Source organism: Protopterus annectens, chromosome 16.part0, assembly GCF_019279795.1.
Source record: "Protopterus annectens isolate FY-2018-M chromosome 16.part0, PAN1.0, whole genome shotgun sequence".
Lineage (NCBI taxonomy): Eukaryota > Metazoa > Chordata > Ceratodontiformes > Protopteridae > Protopterus > Protopterus annectens.
Window position 1 is genome coordinate 111,731,211 of NC_056750.1, and position 20,240 is coordinate 111,751,450.

Sequence of the window (20,240 nt, forward strand, 5' to 3'; positions counted from 1 at the left end):
ATGCATCCTTGAAGGACATGTGTTAATTCATTGAATGAAGAGATTACTAATGATTTGCTTTTCGAGTTTAACATTGCTAAATATAATATTTTAATAAAGTAAAAAAGCAAGTAGAGTTGAATATGCAATTAAACAGAGATGATGATGTGTACAGCAAGGGTATTGCCTATCCTTTTCCTAAGTCATTCTATTTTGGCAATAATGACCACAATAGACTTGAGACTAGGGTGGTACCCCCCACAGATCTTGATGTAGGAGATGAAAGTGATAGGACAGATGAACAATATCCTGTCCTTAGGAGGTCCGAAAGGATAGGGAATAGGAACCAACAAGGAAATAATTCAAATGTTTATCGACCCTCATTACCCCCAGGGCACCAAGAACCACCCAGGGGACAGAGGTGGGGCAGAGGCAACAACAATTAGAGAGATTTGTGTTTTGCTAAACTGTAGAGACCAAGTTAATAATGACGGAAACAGATTCTTCCCATGATGGGAAGCTTTTAAGATGTCACGGTTTTAAAATATTTAATTACACAGGAATGGAGATTAATACAGACCATTTTTCTCTTAAAAAATAAATAAATTTATACCAGGTTCTAAAATTAGTTTGCATAGTACTATGACAGAGATTAAGTTGTACACCAGGAAACTTAATTTGAAATGATTGTTTCAGAACAATCCTGGTGAAGCACAAGGTGAGGATTACCAGAGAAATAATTTTAAATGCAAAAGTAATTTTAACCCACCTTTCCACCCTACTACTGATGTGTTCAACAACTGTGTTTAAAAGATACACACGCATTTTTAAGGTCAGAAAAAAGAAAATTTTTTAATTTAACCAAAGAGGAGGGTGCAATTCTAAGAGAACTGAAACAAGATGACACAGTTCGTGTTATGAAACCCCACAAGGGGGGGGGGGTGGTGATAGCTGATAATTTCGACTACAGTGCTAAAATAATGGAGAATTTTTATGATTCTGAGAAATATGTTGAAGTTTCTTTAAATGAAATAAGAATCGCCCATCGAAAAGTGCAATTGTTTTTAGAAGACTCACTTTTCCAGGGTATTATTTTGGGAGACTTCTATAATTTTTTTAAGAAGTGAGCATCCCACAAGCCTTTGGTATATCCAAGGTACATAAGAATATTCCAAATCCACCCTACAGAATTGGTATAGCTGCACATGGCAGTTTGACTTACCCTTTGGGGTTTTTTATTGATCGTCTTTTAAAGAACACGGTTTCTTCTATTAGTTACATTTTAAGAGACTCCTAGGATTTCCTTGCTAGGTTTAAAAAATAATTATTCAAATAGAATGCTATTTTTTTTACACGATGGATGTAATTGATCTATTTACCTCCATTCCTCATGATGAAGGTTTGGAACTTTTCGTGTGGCGATTGTTAAATTAACTAATTTGAAATGTACAATGGTTAATTTTACACTGAGTGTGATGGAGTACATTTTGGAGAACAACTTTTTTACTTTTGAAGGTTATTTCAAGCAAGTTAAAGGTGTAGCTATGGGGGCCAGTTGTGCCCCCATATACGCCAATTTAGTAATGTACGCATGGGAGCAGAAATTTATTTTTACCCCTAGATTTACTGATAAATGGATTTTCCATCTTTGGTACCTTGACGATATTCTTACTCTTTAGAAGGATAATACTCTGGGGGAGAAAGACCTGGCCGAGTACCTGAATGATTTAGGTTCGTTTTTGAAGTTCACTAGTAATAGTTCTGAGTCAAGTATTGACCACTTAGATGTTACCATTTCTAAGGATACCGAACACTCAACTTTTGCTTCTACTATTTATAGAAAAGACACCTTTTTCTAATCGTTATTTAGATTTTAACAGCCATCATCCGGGTTGGACAAAAAAAGAACATTCGTAAAGGCCAATTGGAGCGGCCAGAATGTGTTCCAGTTGGGACACCTTTAGGAATGAGGTGTTCCTTATTGTTGAAATGTTTCTGGATAGGGGGTACCCTAGAGATTTTATGCTAAGAATAGTCAAGGAAGTTAGTTTTTCTTGGGGGACAAACTTTAAACCCATACTTGGAATTGGTCCCGATCAACTTCACTTCAAGAAGATGAAAGATAAGAATAGATATGATGAGAGTATGATCATTGAATATGGTGATGGGACCAAAGAAGTACAAAATATTTTGAAGAAATATTGGGTGTCATTTAACTCCAATGAAGACCATATAAAAATTTTAGGGGATTGACCCAAATGTGTGTTAAAAACAGATAAAAATCTTAAATTCTTGTTTGAACATGACCTGGCTACAATTAGGATGAGTGAAAAAGGCACGATGAAATGTGGCTGCTGTTCACAGTGTGGATTTATTCTTGAAGGGGTGAGTGTAAGCTTACCCAATATTAGTCAATATAGTTGGCTAAAGCAAGGTAGTTGTTCAACCAAGGGAATAGTTTGCCTAGCAATTTGTGAAGTTTGTTCCTACTATTATGTAGGAAAGATAGAGCGAGTGTTCAGAAGATGAATTTATGAACACAATTATGCTATTTCTCAAAGTAATGAAAATTAAACAGACATTCAAGGGCCTGTGAAGGTTTTACAAAATTTAAAATTTGGAATTCTTGAGGTAGTACCAAAAAGTACAAGAGGTGGGTGGTGGGAACTTAAAATTGAGAGACATGAGCTTAAATAGCAAATGTTATTAAATGCTATGAATGAACCTGGTATTAATGATATGGTCTCTGTTTTGCCTATTCTTAAAACTAGAGCATTGACAAGATAATATTTAAATGTTTTTCTATGTATGTTTGTTCTTTAAGCATATTTACACACTTATATATTTTTCTGGTGGCACAGTTTGACTAAGTGAAATTAGTTTGGAATGGCTTTTCAAAAAACAACTTAATTGTTTAATTGGAAGCTATATTTTAAGGGCAAAGTTGTTATTCTGATGAAGATTCAGTATTGACCTGAGACGAAAGCGCTCAAACTGGATTTGTGTATGGAGATTGTCTCTGTTTATCTGGTGTTTGGCATATTTCACTTTATTACCCTGGTTATGTTTTACAAGTTTTGATTTGAGGGTAATTTTGCCTTGTTTTCATTCAAAATACACATGTACAGGTGTCAAAATGGTACATTACATACTTTCCCAATTCCTAACATTGTAAAAACAAAATCATACTTTCCTTGCCTTACGGTACATATATGCTTCTGATAACCCAACCTTAGTGAATTATATTAATCGTATAGATTTCCAAATAAGCTTTTCTCAGTCTGTCAGCAGCAAACATAGGTCAGAGCATATGGCAGACTTAAGCTTAATATATATTTGTATTTTCTTATGTATACTACATTTTGCTTACTTTATACTTTGATTATTGTAATTTGTGCATTAAAATTTACTGTTACTCATGGAGCCTTTCTCCCTGGGCCTTTGCTGAAAAAGGACCTGTGTCCATTTGGGCTTTCCCTGTAAACAAATGTTAAATAAATAAATAAAATAAAACATAAATTATTGGTGTAATTTCAAGCAAATGAAGCTCACTTCTCTATGAACTGCTGTCAAGCTGAATAGGAGTTAAGTGACTTCGGCCAACTGTTGGTGAGCTGCGGGGATGCACACAGTGGATCTCAGATACAGTAAATTATGCCATACCTTTTCAGTATATATATATATATATATATATATATATATATATATATATATATATATAGTATATTAACAGCCAGCAAAACTGAACCCTCATCTAGTACCACTGTGTCCCCAAGATCCATAGAAGGCATTACAGAGTACAATGATTTCCTTAAAAGTGGACCCCAACAAAATGTTAAAGTGTAGTAATGGAATGCTTTATCATCAAAAAAAATTACTGCATCAAAGAAACACAGGCTACATTACCAGCCTTATGGCAATCTACCATAAATGCTTTGTCTAACTAAATACAGATAACCTTCTGAATACATTCATGTGCTGTAAAAGCCACCACTGCTATGCATCTGTAGCTGTTACACTGTGTACGTTTTCCATTCACATAACTACAGTAGTACTATCACTCAAGTGACTTGCTCAATCTATTTAGTAAACCAACCTTGACAGTCATAAGCACCCAACAGGAAGACATCAAAAGGGTTGTGCCTTATATGGCTTGATGTGCTATGCATGCTGATGTCATACCTCAGATGGCGTGATTTACACCCTCTTATTTCCTGACCTGCACTTACAGCCATCACTTTATCACTGGCAACTCACAAGATGGCTTTTCTAAAAGCCCAGGTTCTAGCATCAACCTGGACTGAGAAAAGAAAAAAAAAAAGCAAGATCCTTCTCAACTTACAGTAGAAGTCATTCCTATAGAAACCTAAACACACTCGAGAAAAAACATACATATCTGGCAGGTGTTGGAAATGCCTGTCATACCTACCTGAAAGGGGTTCCTAGCTCTGGACAGTACTGTCAGTACAGGTATGACGACCTGCAGAGGCAGAGAGAGGACCAGATGGCCCAGTGAGTAGCCAAGGTGAGGCCAAGAGTTCTACAGTTAAGTATTTTTTTTTTTGAAAATCCTTTTCATTTAAAATTTTTTCATCATAAAAACATTTTTTTTGCAGTGTAAAAATGGTACTGTAACTGTGTGCAGTTACAGCTGGGTAAATTTGATACAATATATGACCCCCTTATGTGTCTGCCATCTGTATGTCTGGTGTCTCCTACCAATGTCAGCCCACCATAGTTTTTCTGTCTTGCATTACATCCACTCCTCAACTCTTCCATCTCTTCTATAAGCCCCTCTCCTACACCCATCTTCACCAAACTCCCTTCTTATATTAGAGGGAAAAAAATGTTGTGTTGGGGGGGGGTTTATCATAGTGCCCCTCTTCTCCCACCTATTCCAGCACAACCCTCTCGATACCTTCCTTTTGGGTGCCCTATATTCCTCTTTCCAATCTTATAAAGGCTCATTCAGGATGCCCACATAAGGGCACCCATACATTCTGTACAGGATACCGGTCTTTTTAAATGTACTTCTACTTCACTGCTCTGAATGCCACTTTCCTTAATTAAGCAACTGTAGTTACACCAAAGCTTGCACGCATCTCCCAATGCCAGAAATAGCTGAAAGCGATCAGTTTACATCCAAATGGTTACATCTGCATAGAACTGCACTAGTCAGAAAAGCCCAAAAGCTTATAGCTGTGGTCTGTACAGCCTTTGACTTCTGTGTAGACAGCAGGGTTAAATCCCACTGATCACATCAGCATAAAGGCATAATGGCATCCTTCACCATTTTGACTTAGAGCATGCATGACCCCTGGGACTACAAATACCACTCTTTCATAACACCGGCTTTGTGTACTCCTAGTAATGTCACATTGTTTTAGCAAGTAATGTTACAAAGAATATTAGAGAAAAACCTTGGAAACACCTGACTAAGGGATTCAAACAACACTACCGAACAGCCAAGAATGTACACACTAAGGGAATGCACTGTATTACAATTTACTAGCAATAGTCAGTTGTGTAAATGACACAGTTATCTGTATTCTCCAGTAGTAATTCTAAGATGCTGTCTCATTGTGGTGGTGGAGAGCAAAATTAATCTTCCCCAGTTTCTGTGACACAATTTTACCTGTACTGCAAGTCTAGTGGACATCAATTTTGTGCCAGTGCACTCAGAGATAATGTTAGCTCAAGCCATCTTCCATTCTTTACGGAAAGGAAATAAGATATTTTACTTTATCAGAGATATACTGTAGGCCACTGTTTAATGGAACACAGGCCAGGTATTACTTCGCCAATCAGAATTTGTTATTTCTTTTGTAAATTCTCATTTTCAGGGTTGTCTGCTTTCTTGTCTAATATATGTAACATGTTGGCTACACAAGTACTCTCATCCACCGAGCCTACCAGCCCCCATCCATGAACATCCACTTGCAAAAATCAGATTTCACACTATTTGGTAAAATTAATGACATAAGAATATACACTTTCCCAGATTAGGGGGCCTTCAACAGCTGTCGCTGACAGGAAGACCAGGATAGCAGAAAGGTATTCTTGACCAATTAAGCAGGGATCTCTTAATAGATCAACTGACAGTAGGAATATCTGTTACAACTTACAGCTGAAGACCATACTGGATGGTCCAAAGTTGAGCTAAATCCCAGAAGTACCACCATGGTTGAAGGAGCTGGAGGACTGCCCTAGGCAAGAGCACAAATGGCAGAATCCGTAAGGACAGGTCATCTAAAACCAGCCTGATTTTCAGCATTGTGGTCGAAACAATGCTTGGGAAAAATGTATACAAAGGACAAAATGGCCACAACATAAATGTTTGTCAATGGAGACTTCCAAGCAAACACTGGAGGTAGCTACTTCTCTGTTTCAGTGGACTGACTGCAATACTGGTTATCAAGTGATGACAAAAACAGAGTCGATAATCCACTTAGTAAGTGGGTGACTCAGCTGCAAAGCTCTTTCCATGCAGCAAAGGAGTACTGCAGCTCTTTCTTCAACTTATGGCCCCAAGCAAACACATTTAGAAACATCCAGAAAGTAAGTGGCCCCCTCTCTCCCCCCTGCTTTGTCCTGTTGCAAACAGCATCAGAAAAGAACTGAACTGGTGCAGGGAAACCTGTGAAACCACCACCACCTCCTTTAGTTAGAAATTTGAGTTCCTGCTGAGAAACACACTATCCCTCTAGAAGACTAGGTGTGATTCCCTACACATCAGAGCTTGAAACACAGAGGAGGTTCAGATGTCACTGATACCATGAATAAAAGTTTGAACAACAGACTCCAAAGCGCGGTCATGAAGTCAGTTTCCAGTTCTGGACATGTAGCACTTCCTTAAGGAATGCTGTGACTATCCACTATTAACCATAATTACACCATTTGCAAGGCCTGAAGTGCAGAAAAAGCAGACATATATACACTGACTATAAAACACCTGAGACCAGACAGTACAGGTAGCTTAAGCAGGCCAAAATAACTCGGATTAAAAAGATCAAGCAGTGCAGTACAACACTTGACAGAGATCCTTTGTCATCCAAATGTATAAGCCTGGAAGGTGAGAGGCTAGGGCTTCTTAGCGGCCTCATTTGCCTCACAGAACCCCACTCCCCCAAGTCCCCACTAGCAACTCTAATAGGGTAACATGGTCAACATCAAGAGTCAAGAGACTAACTCTTCCTCACCAAACTCTGAGCTCTGCACTGAGGTATGGATTTAATATGAATAATGTAAGATGAACAGGAACTTCCAGAGCCAAAGCAGGGAGGACCCCCTACCACTGCCTTATTGCACAGAGCAGAATATGGGGGGGGGGGAGCTGTGACCGCCTAGATGGTAAACAAGTCAATCTGTTAAATATTTCACTTCTGGAAGAATCTACCCAGGCACTGCTTCTGAACCTGCAGCTCCAGGAGAATACTGGATGTCTGTCTCAGAGTGTGTCCTCCAGGGATGCACACTACTAGCAAATGATGTTTGCTCATCTATGATCTAATATGAGATCAGGTATCACTTCCCTTCACGAGACGGAAGGGCCTGTTAGTAGCTTGCTTGTCTAAATGTCACATGACAAGCCAGTTATATAACTAAACAAGGAGAGGCTCTAGACACTTCTACCACACCAAAGCCTCTAGGGCCAGGCCAGATTAATGGGCACCATCTACCACTCTAAAGTGGGACAACTTAAGCTCCCCCCCCCCAAAAAAAAAAACAAAAAAACAAGCAGGCCCATGACTGCATGGTAGCTTTGAAGCAGACTCCTCACGACTCACTAATGTTAAAATCGTAAAGCAACCAAATGTCACCACAAAGATCGAAGAAGCCTTTAACCCAAGAAAAGCCACAGTATCCCAGAGTTCTCCCACAGGAAGTCAAAGTTGTGACCACTAGAATCCTCTCCATAAGTAGGAATGACAAACACTGAAGAGTACAACTCCACACCATAGTAAAGGATCTCCCTGAAGTGGGAAGAAAAATGATGTCTTATAACTTATGGTGACCCCCTAGGAGTAGGAATCAAGAGAATGTTCCACAGGAGTTGGACTCTCTGACTAGAGCTACCAGGGTCCAGTCATTCAGGCAGAGGAATGGCAGGACATCCAACTTCTGCAAGCCTTACAAAACCACAGCCAATACTTATCTGAACACTCTGGATGTGGAGGAAATCTCAAAGGGAAGTCCTCTACATTGGGAGGTATATCCACCCGTAGCAAACTGGAGGAGTCCCCCTGTGTGGTCCGAAACACTCACTTCACAAAAAAAAGAATCCTGTCTAAGGCCACCATCCAAGCTCTTCAATGGGCAAAAAACAATCCACAGCAGACATGAAAGTTAAAGTTGCTAAGGTCCATAAAGGGGGGCTGTACTCATGTCTGCTTTGAAACCAGCAACAGCCATGGAGAACAATCCTAGGCCTTCCCTCCAAACACCTGCTGATGCCCTACATCTTCCCTGAGAAAAACAAATTCTAGGCTTGTCTCACAGGTTTACAGATACAGTGCAGTATGCTAATATAGCAGTTTAAGGTGAGATGCATGATTTCCAGCATGTGAACAAAGGTGACCACTTTCAGAACCAGCTGGTCCCTGTGATGGTTCTCTAATGTAGGATGAACTTGGAGGGAGAACTGCCTCCTCTACCACAACAGAGGGTTCAAAAACATAGTCAGAACTGCTGTGGATTTGCTGGAGAAGCTGACAATGTAGGCACTTTTGCCAGCACCAAAGAAAACAAAACTATGAGATGCTGGGTGGCCATCATTAGACACCAAGACCTCTTCCTCTTTTGGTGTTAGCCAAGTCTAGCAGAGGAAGGAGTATAACCAGACTGAGGTGGTGGAGGGGGGGGGAAACTGTACAAGCACCCTACAAAACAATGTCTACTTTCTCTTCAGGTCACTAGGTGCTGGGCTGGCTGAGTAAAGGACTTATCTTGAGAAAAAAGTAGATATCCAAGATCTTAATCCTGAGCTTTGATTTAAGGAGGGTCTGTCTCAGCCATGCAGGCACACCACAAAATTCGCAGCATTAACCAAAGCATCCACAATTACAATACAAAACATGTTATCCCACCATGTAGGCCACTGAGACGGTCTCATGAAAGTTTTCCTTGGGATCAGATCCTAATAGCAATATCTTCTTCAGCCATACATGGAACTAGGACAGATTAGATCGAGAGCCACAGTCCACAATGAAGGAGGGGTTCATACTGCATTGATATACCTATTCTTTTTTGTAACCCTTTCTTTGGATTTATGGAGAGGTAATGCTATGGTCTCTGGTACACAGAATTGCACTGGGGTGCTTAATACATTGCTCTTTAGACACTCTGAATGCAACTCCTAAAAGGAAATGATTTTTTATGGTGCTAATCAGTTGCCCTGATTACATGACAGACTTCAAACAAAGGATGACCCGGGACTCAAGCTCACTCCCAAGAAAATCCAGCAGGCACATCTCTGGAAAATGACAGGAGTAGGGACAACACCCATCCAGAATGCTCCTTATTACCCTAACAGCATCTCCCAAAGAGGAGTCACCCAGAGTGAAAAGGGATGGGGGTAGATCTCACTATCTCTACCCATCTCAGAGACCACAGCATAAATGCCCCCTCAAGCTTCATAAAATTCTACAGGCAAGAGTGCACCATGACCCCTACTACCCACAGCCATGAGACTGCATGACCGCTCCCTCACTAGGTGATAAAGAGGCTGTGCTGGAATGATACTTGGTGATAGGGTAGGTTTCAGCTTAAACTCCCTATTGGTGTGCTCTCCCATGGGCACATCCATCTCCTACCAAGCATCTGACTGAAGTCCAGTGTTTGGTCTCTGACAACCAAATGAACCCCCCGACCACAGCCTACTGACCCATGTGGACCAGTACCACAGGAAAGTCCGTAGTGATAAAGTGTCCAAAATCAAATCCCTGACTGGATGATTCAATGGACCAATCCTTAGGATCAGGCTTAATGCCCACTGGCTCCAGACAATCATCCAAAGGGTTGGTTGTACAAGAAACTCTGGCTGCACCCCCCACCAGTTCCTATACTCAGACAGGTGGCGAGTTTAGGTTTAAGCCCTCACTAGTTCAAGGTCAGATTATCACACAAAAGGTTCTGTTAGATGGTCAGCTGAACATCTCAAGGAGATTCAGGTTTGGACCTGGCTTTCTTAGTGCCTGCCTTTCTGTAGATTCTCAGACATATGCCAGGGGCTGTGAGTAGGACTCTCCCACAGGTCTCCATTTAAAGAACCTAGGCCACTGGCATCCTTGTAAACTGGGTTAACAACTTTTCTCATCTCGTCATGAAATTAGCACTGGGATGCTCAGTAAGCTGATCTGTCTACTACGATGGGATCAGTATGCTTCCATGCTGCTCTGACTACATTTTTAAATGAGCAAGGATCTCCAGAATGCTTCTCTCAAAGACAGTAAGGCACTGACCACGTGAATCTTGGTTGGCAATTTAATGGCTACATAGGCACTTACTAACACATACTGGCATGCAAATTCAAGATTTTACAGGCAAAAACAGGGACTGACATACAGTCTGCAAAATGTGTTTATGCAGCATGCGAGTACGGCATGGCGAGTGCCATCCAAGCACACAAACATTCCAGAACACAGAGGTTTGTTGAAAAAAAAGACAATATTCCAACTGGTGAAGTAATATGCAAACAAAAAATGCATCATGAAGGGTTCCTAACAGATCTTATCTTTTTTGTCTGGCAAGGCTAGGTATTCCACTGACATATAACAGGTGGAATAGAAACCAATGGCTTAAAAAACATGCAAATAACAGCATCTCCTAATCATACACTAACACAACTAAAGCCATACACAGGACTGAAGGCAGGGAGAATAGCTCATCTCTCATGTACAGCTCAGGTAAATGCCATTCAACTATACCATATGACTTTGAAAGGAAGCTCAAAATGATCCAGTTGTCTGACAGAAGCAGTCATGTCCCTAACAGCCCAACTGCTTGAAGGCATCTAAAGTCTCTCTTGTCTTACTTTGGAATAGAGATAAGCTGCCTCAAAAAGTTCATTGCTATTATGCAACCAAAAGGAATAGGCCAAGACAAATATGATAGCGCACACATTTTGAAGGACAAATATGTAAAATCTGAGACATACAGAGTGTGCAGTTATTCTACATTTGGCAGGTGTTGCATGATTACATGAAGCAGGTGACTCGGGATACTGCCCAGTTTCAGTTTACCCAACCTCAGTTTAAGACCGAATTAAAAAAAAAAAAAATACAACCACCACCTTAACAGTTCTTAAGAACAGTAGTCTGCAAAAATATTGAATCAGAAACCATATGCAACAAAGAGGGCTGTTTCAATTAGAGCAGTGAGATCTGTATATCCAAATGCATTCAAAATGTAGTTACTGCAATATTTCTGAAAATAGAAGTCACTGGTATTCACCTACACCTGTGACAAGTATCCAGACCTTAAGCGGTTTCTCTGCTCCCAAGATTGCTTTAACAAGGGCTTTAGTTGTATCGATTCTGCTGGAGGTCACCTCCTTAATAAATTCATCATTCCACCTAATTTGATTAATAAAGATCTCAGTTAGAAAAATAAAACTCAACACTTTGATATTTACCATTAAAAACTGGATCACTGAACATTTCCTAATATACTGCTTCATAAATCACAAATTAAGACTGGTGTAAGCTACAGTACACTTATGCAGTTATACAATGATGTGCACACTGGTTAGTATTACAGTTTGCAGGCAGGGTTTAACAAAATGTTCTTACAATGTTTAAGGAAAAAAATGAATAAAAAAATGCAAAAAAAGCAAACTTTTCTACACCTTCTACAAAACATTTTAGACAAAAGTTTGAAACTGACTATGTGACCAAAGTTGACTATTCTCTGTAGTCCTTATGACTGTATTTTATTATTATATCAGCTATGAAGGTGAAACTAAAATCGAAAGGGATTAAATTTAAACTACATATGCTTGGTCATGAAATTAGGAGATGACACACTTCATCCCACTACCTAGGTCACATAAAGTATCCAAGTCTGGTAGTCTTACCTTAAAAGAAAGATTTTGAATACTATACAATCACCAGCATTGTCAACCTATACTTAAAAGCAAAGCAGAAAACTCCACAGTCCATGCAGACCAATTCCCTTGGACAAAATCAATGGCAATGCCTCTTATCGAATTCAGTGGATCATGCTGCATTTGTTCAATCAGATTGTTTAACACAGGAAGATCTCCAAGTGACATGCCTGAACAAAAATCACAGTAATTGCTCTGCAAGTCATTAATAACCTTGGGCATAAAAGAAGGATTAGTATGAAGGAACACCCTGTCCTTATGAAAAACCGGAAAACAGTTATAAGGGCCTGCAAAGGCCAAAAGAACAGTCTTCCAAGAACAATGCTATAAGGAAGCTGAAGGCTCAAAAGTAGCCCAAGTCAATTTTCCAGGACAAAATTTAGGTCCCAGAAAGGAGGAATAGGCCTCGTGGGACGCCTAATATGAAGGATGTTTTTAAGAAATTGTTTGACCTTGAATCTAGAAACTAAAGAGGGAGTCAACGGCAGAGAAGCAGAAATGGCTGACAGGTGGACTTTAACAAAAGAGTAAACAAACCCAGCATCGAGCAATTCACATAAATAAGAAATAACCAAAGGAACTTCTGCAGAACCTGAAGCATGTCCTCAGAAAAAAGGTGTTTAAAAGGGATCAAACCCTATCACCCACAGTGTCAGTTGAAGACAGGACATGTGGAGACAGATGAGACCCCTTGTCTTGTGTGAGGAGGTCTACCCTGTAAGGTAATTGGTGATGATTGCCCTTGGCTAAATGCAGAAGAGGGAACCAATGTTGTCTGGACCAAAACAGAGTCAACAACAAGATTTTGGGAGCATCCTGTTCTCTTATTCTATCTTGAACAGGACACACAGTATGAGAGGAAGGGACGGAAGGCATAGAGAAACATCCCCTTCCAGGAAAGAGGGGGTGTCCACCTTCCAAGCCAGAGGACACAGGAAGTTGTCTGTTCAGAGGAGAGGCAAAAATATCTAATTGAGGAGTGCCCCACTGGTAGACAATGTCCAGAAACACATCTCTGTGAAGCATCCACTCATAACTTTTGTGTTATGGACCTGCTCAAAAAATCTCCCATAATGTTCTGATCTGAAGGAATATAAACAGCCTGAAGAGTCATATGAAACTGGATAGCTAGATCCCAAACCTGAAGAGCTAGTCTGTACAAAAGATATAACTAACTGTGCCCCCCTCCCCCTTTTTGTTGATGTACCACCTCACTGTGGTATTGTCTGTGAAGATTTGAGGCACCTTGGTAGGAAAAGAGAATGAAAAGCCTGAAGAGCCAGGAGATGCACTCTCATTTCTTTAATACTGATGTGGTCCTTCTTTTGACAAAGGAGACTAGAGGTGCGGCACTTTCAGAAGACTGAAGTAGAACCCCCTCCCCACATCTGAGGCACCTGAAAAAGAGTTCCTGAGTGAGGACTGGAGGTTGAAAAGGCAGCCTTGGGTTGTGGTACAACTGAATCTACCACTTAAGTTCCAGTTTGAGGCATGGGAGAAGGGGAAATCAGAAAATCCAAAGGATGAGAATGTTGAAGCCAGACCAACTTTAGGAACCAGTGGAGCTTGCTCATATGAAGCTTACCCAGGAGAAGAACAGGAATGGTGGCAGCCACGTATCACAGAGCCCTGAGAAACTCTCTGGCCATAATGGAATCCAGAGGAAGAAAGAACTGAAAAATGCAAATTAGAGTTAAAGCCTTGGGAGGAGAAAGAGATGCCAGCATTGGAATCGTCTGGAGCCTGCCCCTGATAAAAACACATGATACTGAGGAGGAGCGAGGAATGATTTTTGGAAATGCACTGTAAACTCTAGGCTTTGCAAGAGACAAATAGCAAAGTAAAGATGCTGAAGCAAAGTGTCTGGAGAAGAAGCCTGAATGAGCAGATCATCCAGATAAGGAAAGATCTGACTTCCCCCCAACCTGCAAAAAGCAAAGACAGAAAAATGTAAAAACATCCTGAAAAGGGGATGAATAGAGATACGGATGTAGGCATCTTTGAGATCAAGAGAAACTAGGGAAGCCTGAGGAAGGAAAAGGGGAAACGAGATTTGAAAGGATAACATCCAAAAGGAAGGAACCTTCAAAAAGTGTTGAGCTGGGAGAGATCCAGAACTGGTGTAGAGGTGCCTTCTTTCCTGGAACTCAGAAACATTCTGGAATAAAATCCCTTCCACATTTGAGGAGCCAGAGCTTCTTGAATTGTTCAAGACATAAGGCTCCAAGGAACCTCTAGAAAAAAGGGCAGCTGTTCCTGAAGAGGCTGAGGAATTCCCAAAACGGGGATGGGGATCTCTAAACTATGTAGTGCTCCTGATGAATGATGGATATAACGCAAGAATCATGAGTGATCTTTAACAAAACTGGAAGAGACAGGAAAAGATGGAGAAAGAGGAATGTAACTGAGGATTCAGGAATAAGGATAGTTAGATAAAACCCAGCTTGTCTGGAAAAGATGGCTTCTGAGATGTAGGTGTTTGAGCAGACTTAGTAGGAAAAGCCTTTCTATACCTTTAAGAGGAGGATGAGACTGTCTGCGGACAAAGGCAGGTTTAGCAGGGTAACTCCTCTGAAACTTGGGAACAGGTGAAACCAAAATATGTTTCAGTTCCTGCAAAGCCTTACCCTTTTCCTGAAGGGAATTAAAAAGTTTAGCAGGAGCAGCACCACAAAAAAAATGTATTATCTAGAGGAGCCTGCATCAGCTTAGCCTTAATATCAGGCAAAGGCTGTAGGTGAAGATAGGAATATCTCCTCAACACAGAACTAAAAGCAGCAGCTCTAGATGAGGCATCAACTGCATCATGGCTACATTTAATAGAATGGCCATCTACTTGAGAAGATGACCTCAGTAAAGAAAGAGCTGAAGTCCTCCCCTCAGAGTCAGGAAGATCTGAAATAACCTGACAGGCCTGAGAGAGAAGAAACAAAACATATCTGGTCATGTGTGTCTGATAATTCATAGCCTTAAACCAGGGTAGCAGCGGTATACACTTTCTTACACAACTTTTCCATAGTTCTGCTGTCCTTGTCAGAGGGGAGCAGCTTAGTAGAACGTAAAAGCTTAAATGGCTTATCAGAAGCAACAGAAGGTTGAGCAGAGGAGCACTTACACAGAAATTTGCAATCCTCATGAACCTTATAAAATCTATCAGGTTTCTTAGAAGGAGGGGGCTGGCAGTCAGGATACTGAAAAGCTGCAGAGAAGGTGTCTAACAAAGCAGCAAGAACAGCAGGGACAGCAGAGTGCTTGGGCGACTCCATTTGAAGGAGTTCATAATACCTTTGCTGGACATCTCAGGCCTGGGTGCAGTCCTACTTAAACTCCATCATATGAGAAAATTGCATCACCAAAAGAAATCTCTTCAAAAGGAGGATCAGGAATAACAGATTCCTCCTCTTCAGAACCACAGTTCAAGGGAGAGGGAATCTGGGAAGAAAATATCAAGGATTCTTCAGAGTCCACATCCTCATTAGATGAAACCTGCTCCTTAGACCTGTTAAGAGTAGTAGAACACCAAGAGGGAAAAGGAACAGAGACCCCCTGAGGAGGCTTCAAAGCCCTAAGGGCATTAAACAGACTACATGTGAAATCTGTCATTCACATTGAGGGTCTCTGAGAGCAGGAGAAAGATGCTTAACGTTCTGATTCTTTTTCAAGGGAACTTCAGCCCTAAAGATCCTAGGTGGCTTGAACCCCTGACAACACTCTACAAGTGTACTGGGAATTTATTCTCTAGAAGGTCAGAAAGTAATCAGCCATGGTTCCCCCTGGACATCTGAAACGGATGTCTGCAGAAGAACTGGGGATGTGTGAGAAGCCAGATCCATGCCGGCCACTGCAAAGGAATCCAAGTAAAAAAACGGGTGGTCCTCTGGTCTATCTCAAGGCTGATGAAAGCCATTTGGTTGAGGTAGTACAGTCAAAGACTCTGACCAAACTTTCTTGGCCTTCTTTGTGGACATCTGACCCTCGGGACAGGACAATTTTTCCATGGTACCCTATACCAACAATTTAAAATATTTTTTTCTCTAAGTAAATAGTTAAAGAGTTGAGACAACTATGCAAGGTCTTTGGAATAAATGCTTGACAAATAGGACAAGATGTATGGGAGAAGCATCCAAGCAAAACAAACACTGCTCATGACAGTCCTTATGGGGAATCTGACTTCCACACTGGCATTTCCCCTTTCTGGATGACATGAAACCAACATTCACAAAAATAAAAATAAGATAAGGAAAAAAAAAAAAAAACAATGGTACACTTATCTAGAAAATGGTTTGGTAGCCAAAAGACTAACAAGCATTCAGTCTCCGATGATCAAAGACGGCATTCAACTGGTGGCACAGAAGTTCAGAGGATGGTACATCTGCACATCACCTTATACCCTATGCCAAGTGTGGAGAGCATACGTGTGACGCACATCCCTTTTACAACTTAAGGCTTTGGTATTCTGGCTGGATGTCGGGTTGCCCTGGGGAAGGAATCACTATTGTAAAGGGATACTGCAACAGTGGTATAAAAAGATATCTACTTGTACTGTAACTTTCTGCCTAACGGGTTTGTGGACTAGATATATACACCGCTCAACAGGAGCCAAAGCAGATTGCACTGAACCACAGGCTATTTACAAGTACTGCAATCCATCATGCAAGTCACTTGGTCACAAATATCTCTTGCAACTAAGCATATATTTGACGGAAATGAGCCATCTTACCACCATTAAATCTAGAAGGCTTCCCAATTCACTAACGCACTAGATGCTGTGAATATAAAAATGATATGTGCTGGCCATCTCTCAAATTTGAGTGCAAAAAGGACACAGGGCATACCAATGAAAAGAAGAGAAAGCATTTCAACATCAGATCTGTCAAGCACTGAAGATTAAAACAAATTCTTATTTCTAAGGGAAAGAGCAACTAAAATGCCATGATATATATATATATGTATGTATATATATGTGTATATATATACATATATATATATATATATATAATATATATATATATATATATATATATATATATATATATATATATATATATATATATATATAAATATAATATATAATATATATATATATTTTATATATTTACATATATATTACATATATTTTATTTATTGACATTAGCTGACCGGGAATGTCCACTGGGCTTGAGACCCATTTTCAGCAGAGGCCTGGGGAGAAAAGCTCCAAGTTACATGAAAATCATTACATGAATTTGTAAGGAACCAATCACTTATAAAGCAAGTGAAACAATACAGAAAACTATCTAAACAACACATGTTGTAAAAAGGCACGATACAGTAACAATGGAACATTAGCATGTAGGAAAATTATACAGTTAGAAATATTTAACAATACAGCTCAATTTTTTTGGGGGGTAGTAGGAAAAGGGAAAGATAAGTGTAGTGGGAAGGCAGACAAAGGTAGGACAGATATAGTTAGAATCTTATAGTTAGGTGGCGGGAATATGTAGATTATAGGTGGCATGTATTTAATGGTAGTATTAAAAGTAGAAAGTGACAGAGAAGAGAAAATGTGTTAAGATGTATAGATGTGTGGACTAGGATACTAAAGATTAGGGATAACTCAATATGGTCTAACAGTATGACATATACATAAGTATATCTGCTATGTGAAACAGTTTTACTAGATTAAGGAGGCTGTGAATATGTGTTGCATGTGCAGCTGGGGTCATCAGTGAGATAATGTTTTAGCTTTCTTTTAAAGGAGATTATATGTATGTATGTGTGTACATATATATATATATATATATATATATATATATATATATATATATATATATATATATATATACACACATATATACACACACACACACACACACACACACACACACACACACACACACAAATACATGTTATATAGATGTCTACATACATATGTCTACACACACACACACACACACACACACACACACACACACAGATAAATGTCCATCTCCAAGAACACACACACAGATAAATGTCCATCTCCAAGAATCAAGTATCATTCATATCTCAGCCCCACAGCATTCATATTATTGCCTGGCAGAGGAACATCTTGCAAAGGAAGTTGTGATTTTTGGCTCTCTACTCAAAAATGTTATTTACCTCAGCTTAAAACGCTGGAAGCAGGTCCACTGTTAAAACCTAGCTCAGAAAGCTAGCAGAGGGGTTGCAAAACTGCCTCCATTTAGTGATGCTCTACACTTCAGAAACAGACCCCAGAGTCCTTGTGAATATATAAATTGTTCCTCAACAAATGTGCACCTCAATAAGCAAAGTACTGCACCCAGCAACATCAGCCATGTGCTGTTCAGCAGACTTGTGACAGAGAACTGAAACAAGAAATAAACAATAAGCATCAATACCTCCATGCAGTGTGGGTATCGCAACATGCAGATATGCAGTGTGGGTATCGCAACATGCTGATATGCAGTGCAATAAAATGCACAAAACGGGAAAAATATACACAATATCCTGCCTGAAACTTACAGCTTTCGGAGCTACTGGCCGTAAAATTTAGTGCAGACAAGAACCTCGTGTGATCTCATCACCCTCGAGAACTGTAAAGTATAACTAGATATTACTTAGCTGCAAGACGCTTTATGTTTTGTCTCCACGTTTTGAAACTGCAGTCTGCGACCTCCTCGAATGCTGAACCAAAAATCTGTAATGGCTAAGAACATATTCTGAAACAGACTCCACATCCAATATTCTGTGAATGCAGCCAACTTCCAATACTCCTCCCAACTTATCCTTGCATGGCACACAATGCAAGTATTTTTGAATAAATAAGAAATCCAGAACCTTCTTAATGTATCAGTTAGGATTCCATAAATGCTAAAAACACAATGCATTTTCAAGGAGATTTTCAGTGTGTTATTTTGCTTTTATTTAAACCACAGTATTAAAACCTTAACTCCACAGCTCTTCGGGGCACTCATAAGTTTTATCACAAAGTAGGATGACTGAGGGTATACTAAGTTTTTCAACATCACATTACACTAGTCAAATAATATTCAAATGTTGTGGGTAATGCTGCAGAAACAGAAATGTTATAAAAGTTCTTAGATACTAGTGCGTGAAGGGTCTTCACTTAATATCAGCATCACAGCAACTTCATGCAGTTCATCCAGAGATGCAACAGGAGAGAGCAAGAACTATGGCATGTATATAAGCATGCTGCAGCCAAATCCAAGGGCACAGTAGGTTTAGTCTTTGCTGCACTGAGACACCATCTGTAAATAAATGTTCAGGAGGAACTCAAGCTACAGTTACAGCTTAAACTGCATACAAATGGGAACAACTGTCAGGCAAGACGGTGGAGGAAATAAGGAAGGCCAGAGAAGTATTTGGCAAATATAGGGAACCTGGATATGGACACCTTCCGCAGTCCTACCTTGCTAGCAGGCAATACAGACAAAGTACAGCTGTGTTTGGAACTTACTATTAAAGTAGATGTTTGAGTATTTCACTGTTGCAGTCCAGATTTCTTGTAATATCCGGCCTGCACATAGACACTAATATGGACAGTTGTCTAAAGCCTTACCCTCCCCCACTGCTTTAGCTGAAGCCCTCCATTCCAGATGCAAGCATGTAGGTGGAATTAAGGGTGCATCGGAAAATAACATCTTTGTCAGTTTCTTGACCTAGAAAACAGCTAGGGGTAACCTGTGGCACAAGATTCCAGTGGACCATCTACTACTAGCCCAAGTCCACCCCAAAATTACCTCAATTTCAAATCTCCAAGAAGATATCCAGCAAAGGAAAGACATGGGCCTGGCAGGCTGTAAAGAGGGAAGGCAAGATATAGAGATAACGATGCCACTCCAACCCAAAGTCTCGCAAGAAAAATGCATAGAAAAGGTAATGAAAATAAGAGAGAAGGAGAGAGGGAGCTTGGACTGTGAAAGGGAAGCTAAGCAGCACTAGCAAAGTGTAAGAAAACACTACTGCTGTTGGTGGGTTTTGATGCATGGATGTTATGAGTAGGGCAATAGTAGTTTCTGCATTCCGCGACCTATATTCTAACGACATACAAAAGGTCAGAGGCAAGAATTAAGGTGGAAAGGTTCCTCTCAAACTGTTATGGACAAAAGAAACAGGCAGAGGTGTCATCTTTCCATCTGCTTTATATTTTTAAAAG

At 40.1% G+C, this 20,240-nt stretch overlaps 1 protein-coding gene across 1 annotated transcript in view; it reads right to left on the reverse strand.

The window, feature by feature from the left end:
• Positions 1-20,240, reverse strand: part of SDR39U1 (short chain dehydrogenase/reductase family 39U member 1) — a gene marked incomplete at its 5' end in the record, with an annotated part of 234,380 nt that overhangs the window by 140,055 nt on the left and 74,085 nt on the right. The window contains 1 exon segment of the mRNA XM_044058856.1: positions 11,431-11,552. Within this exon segment, the coding sequence (XP_043914791.1) occupies positions 11,431-11,552 (122 nt within the window).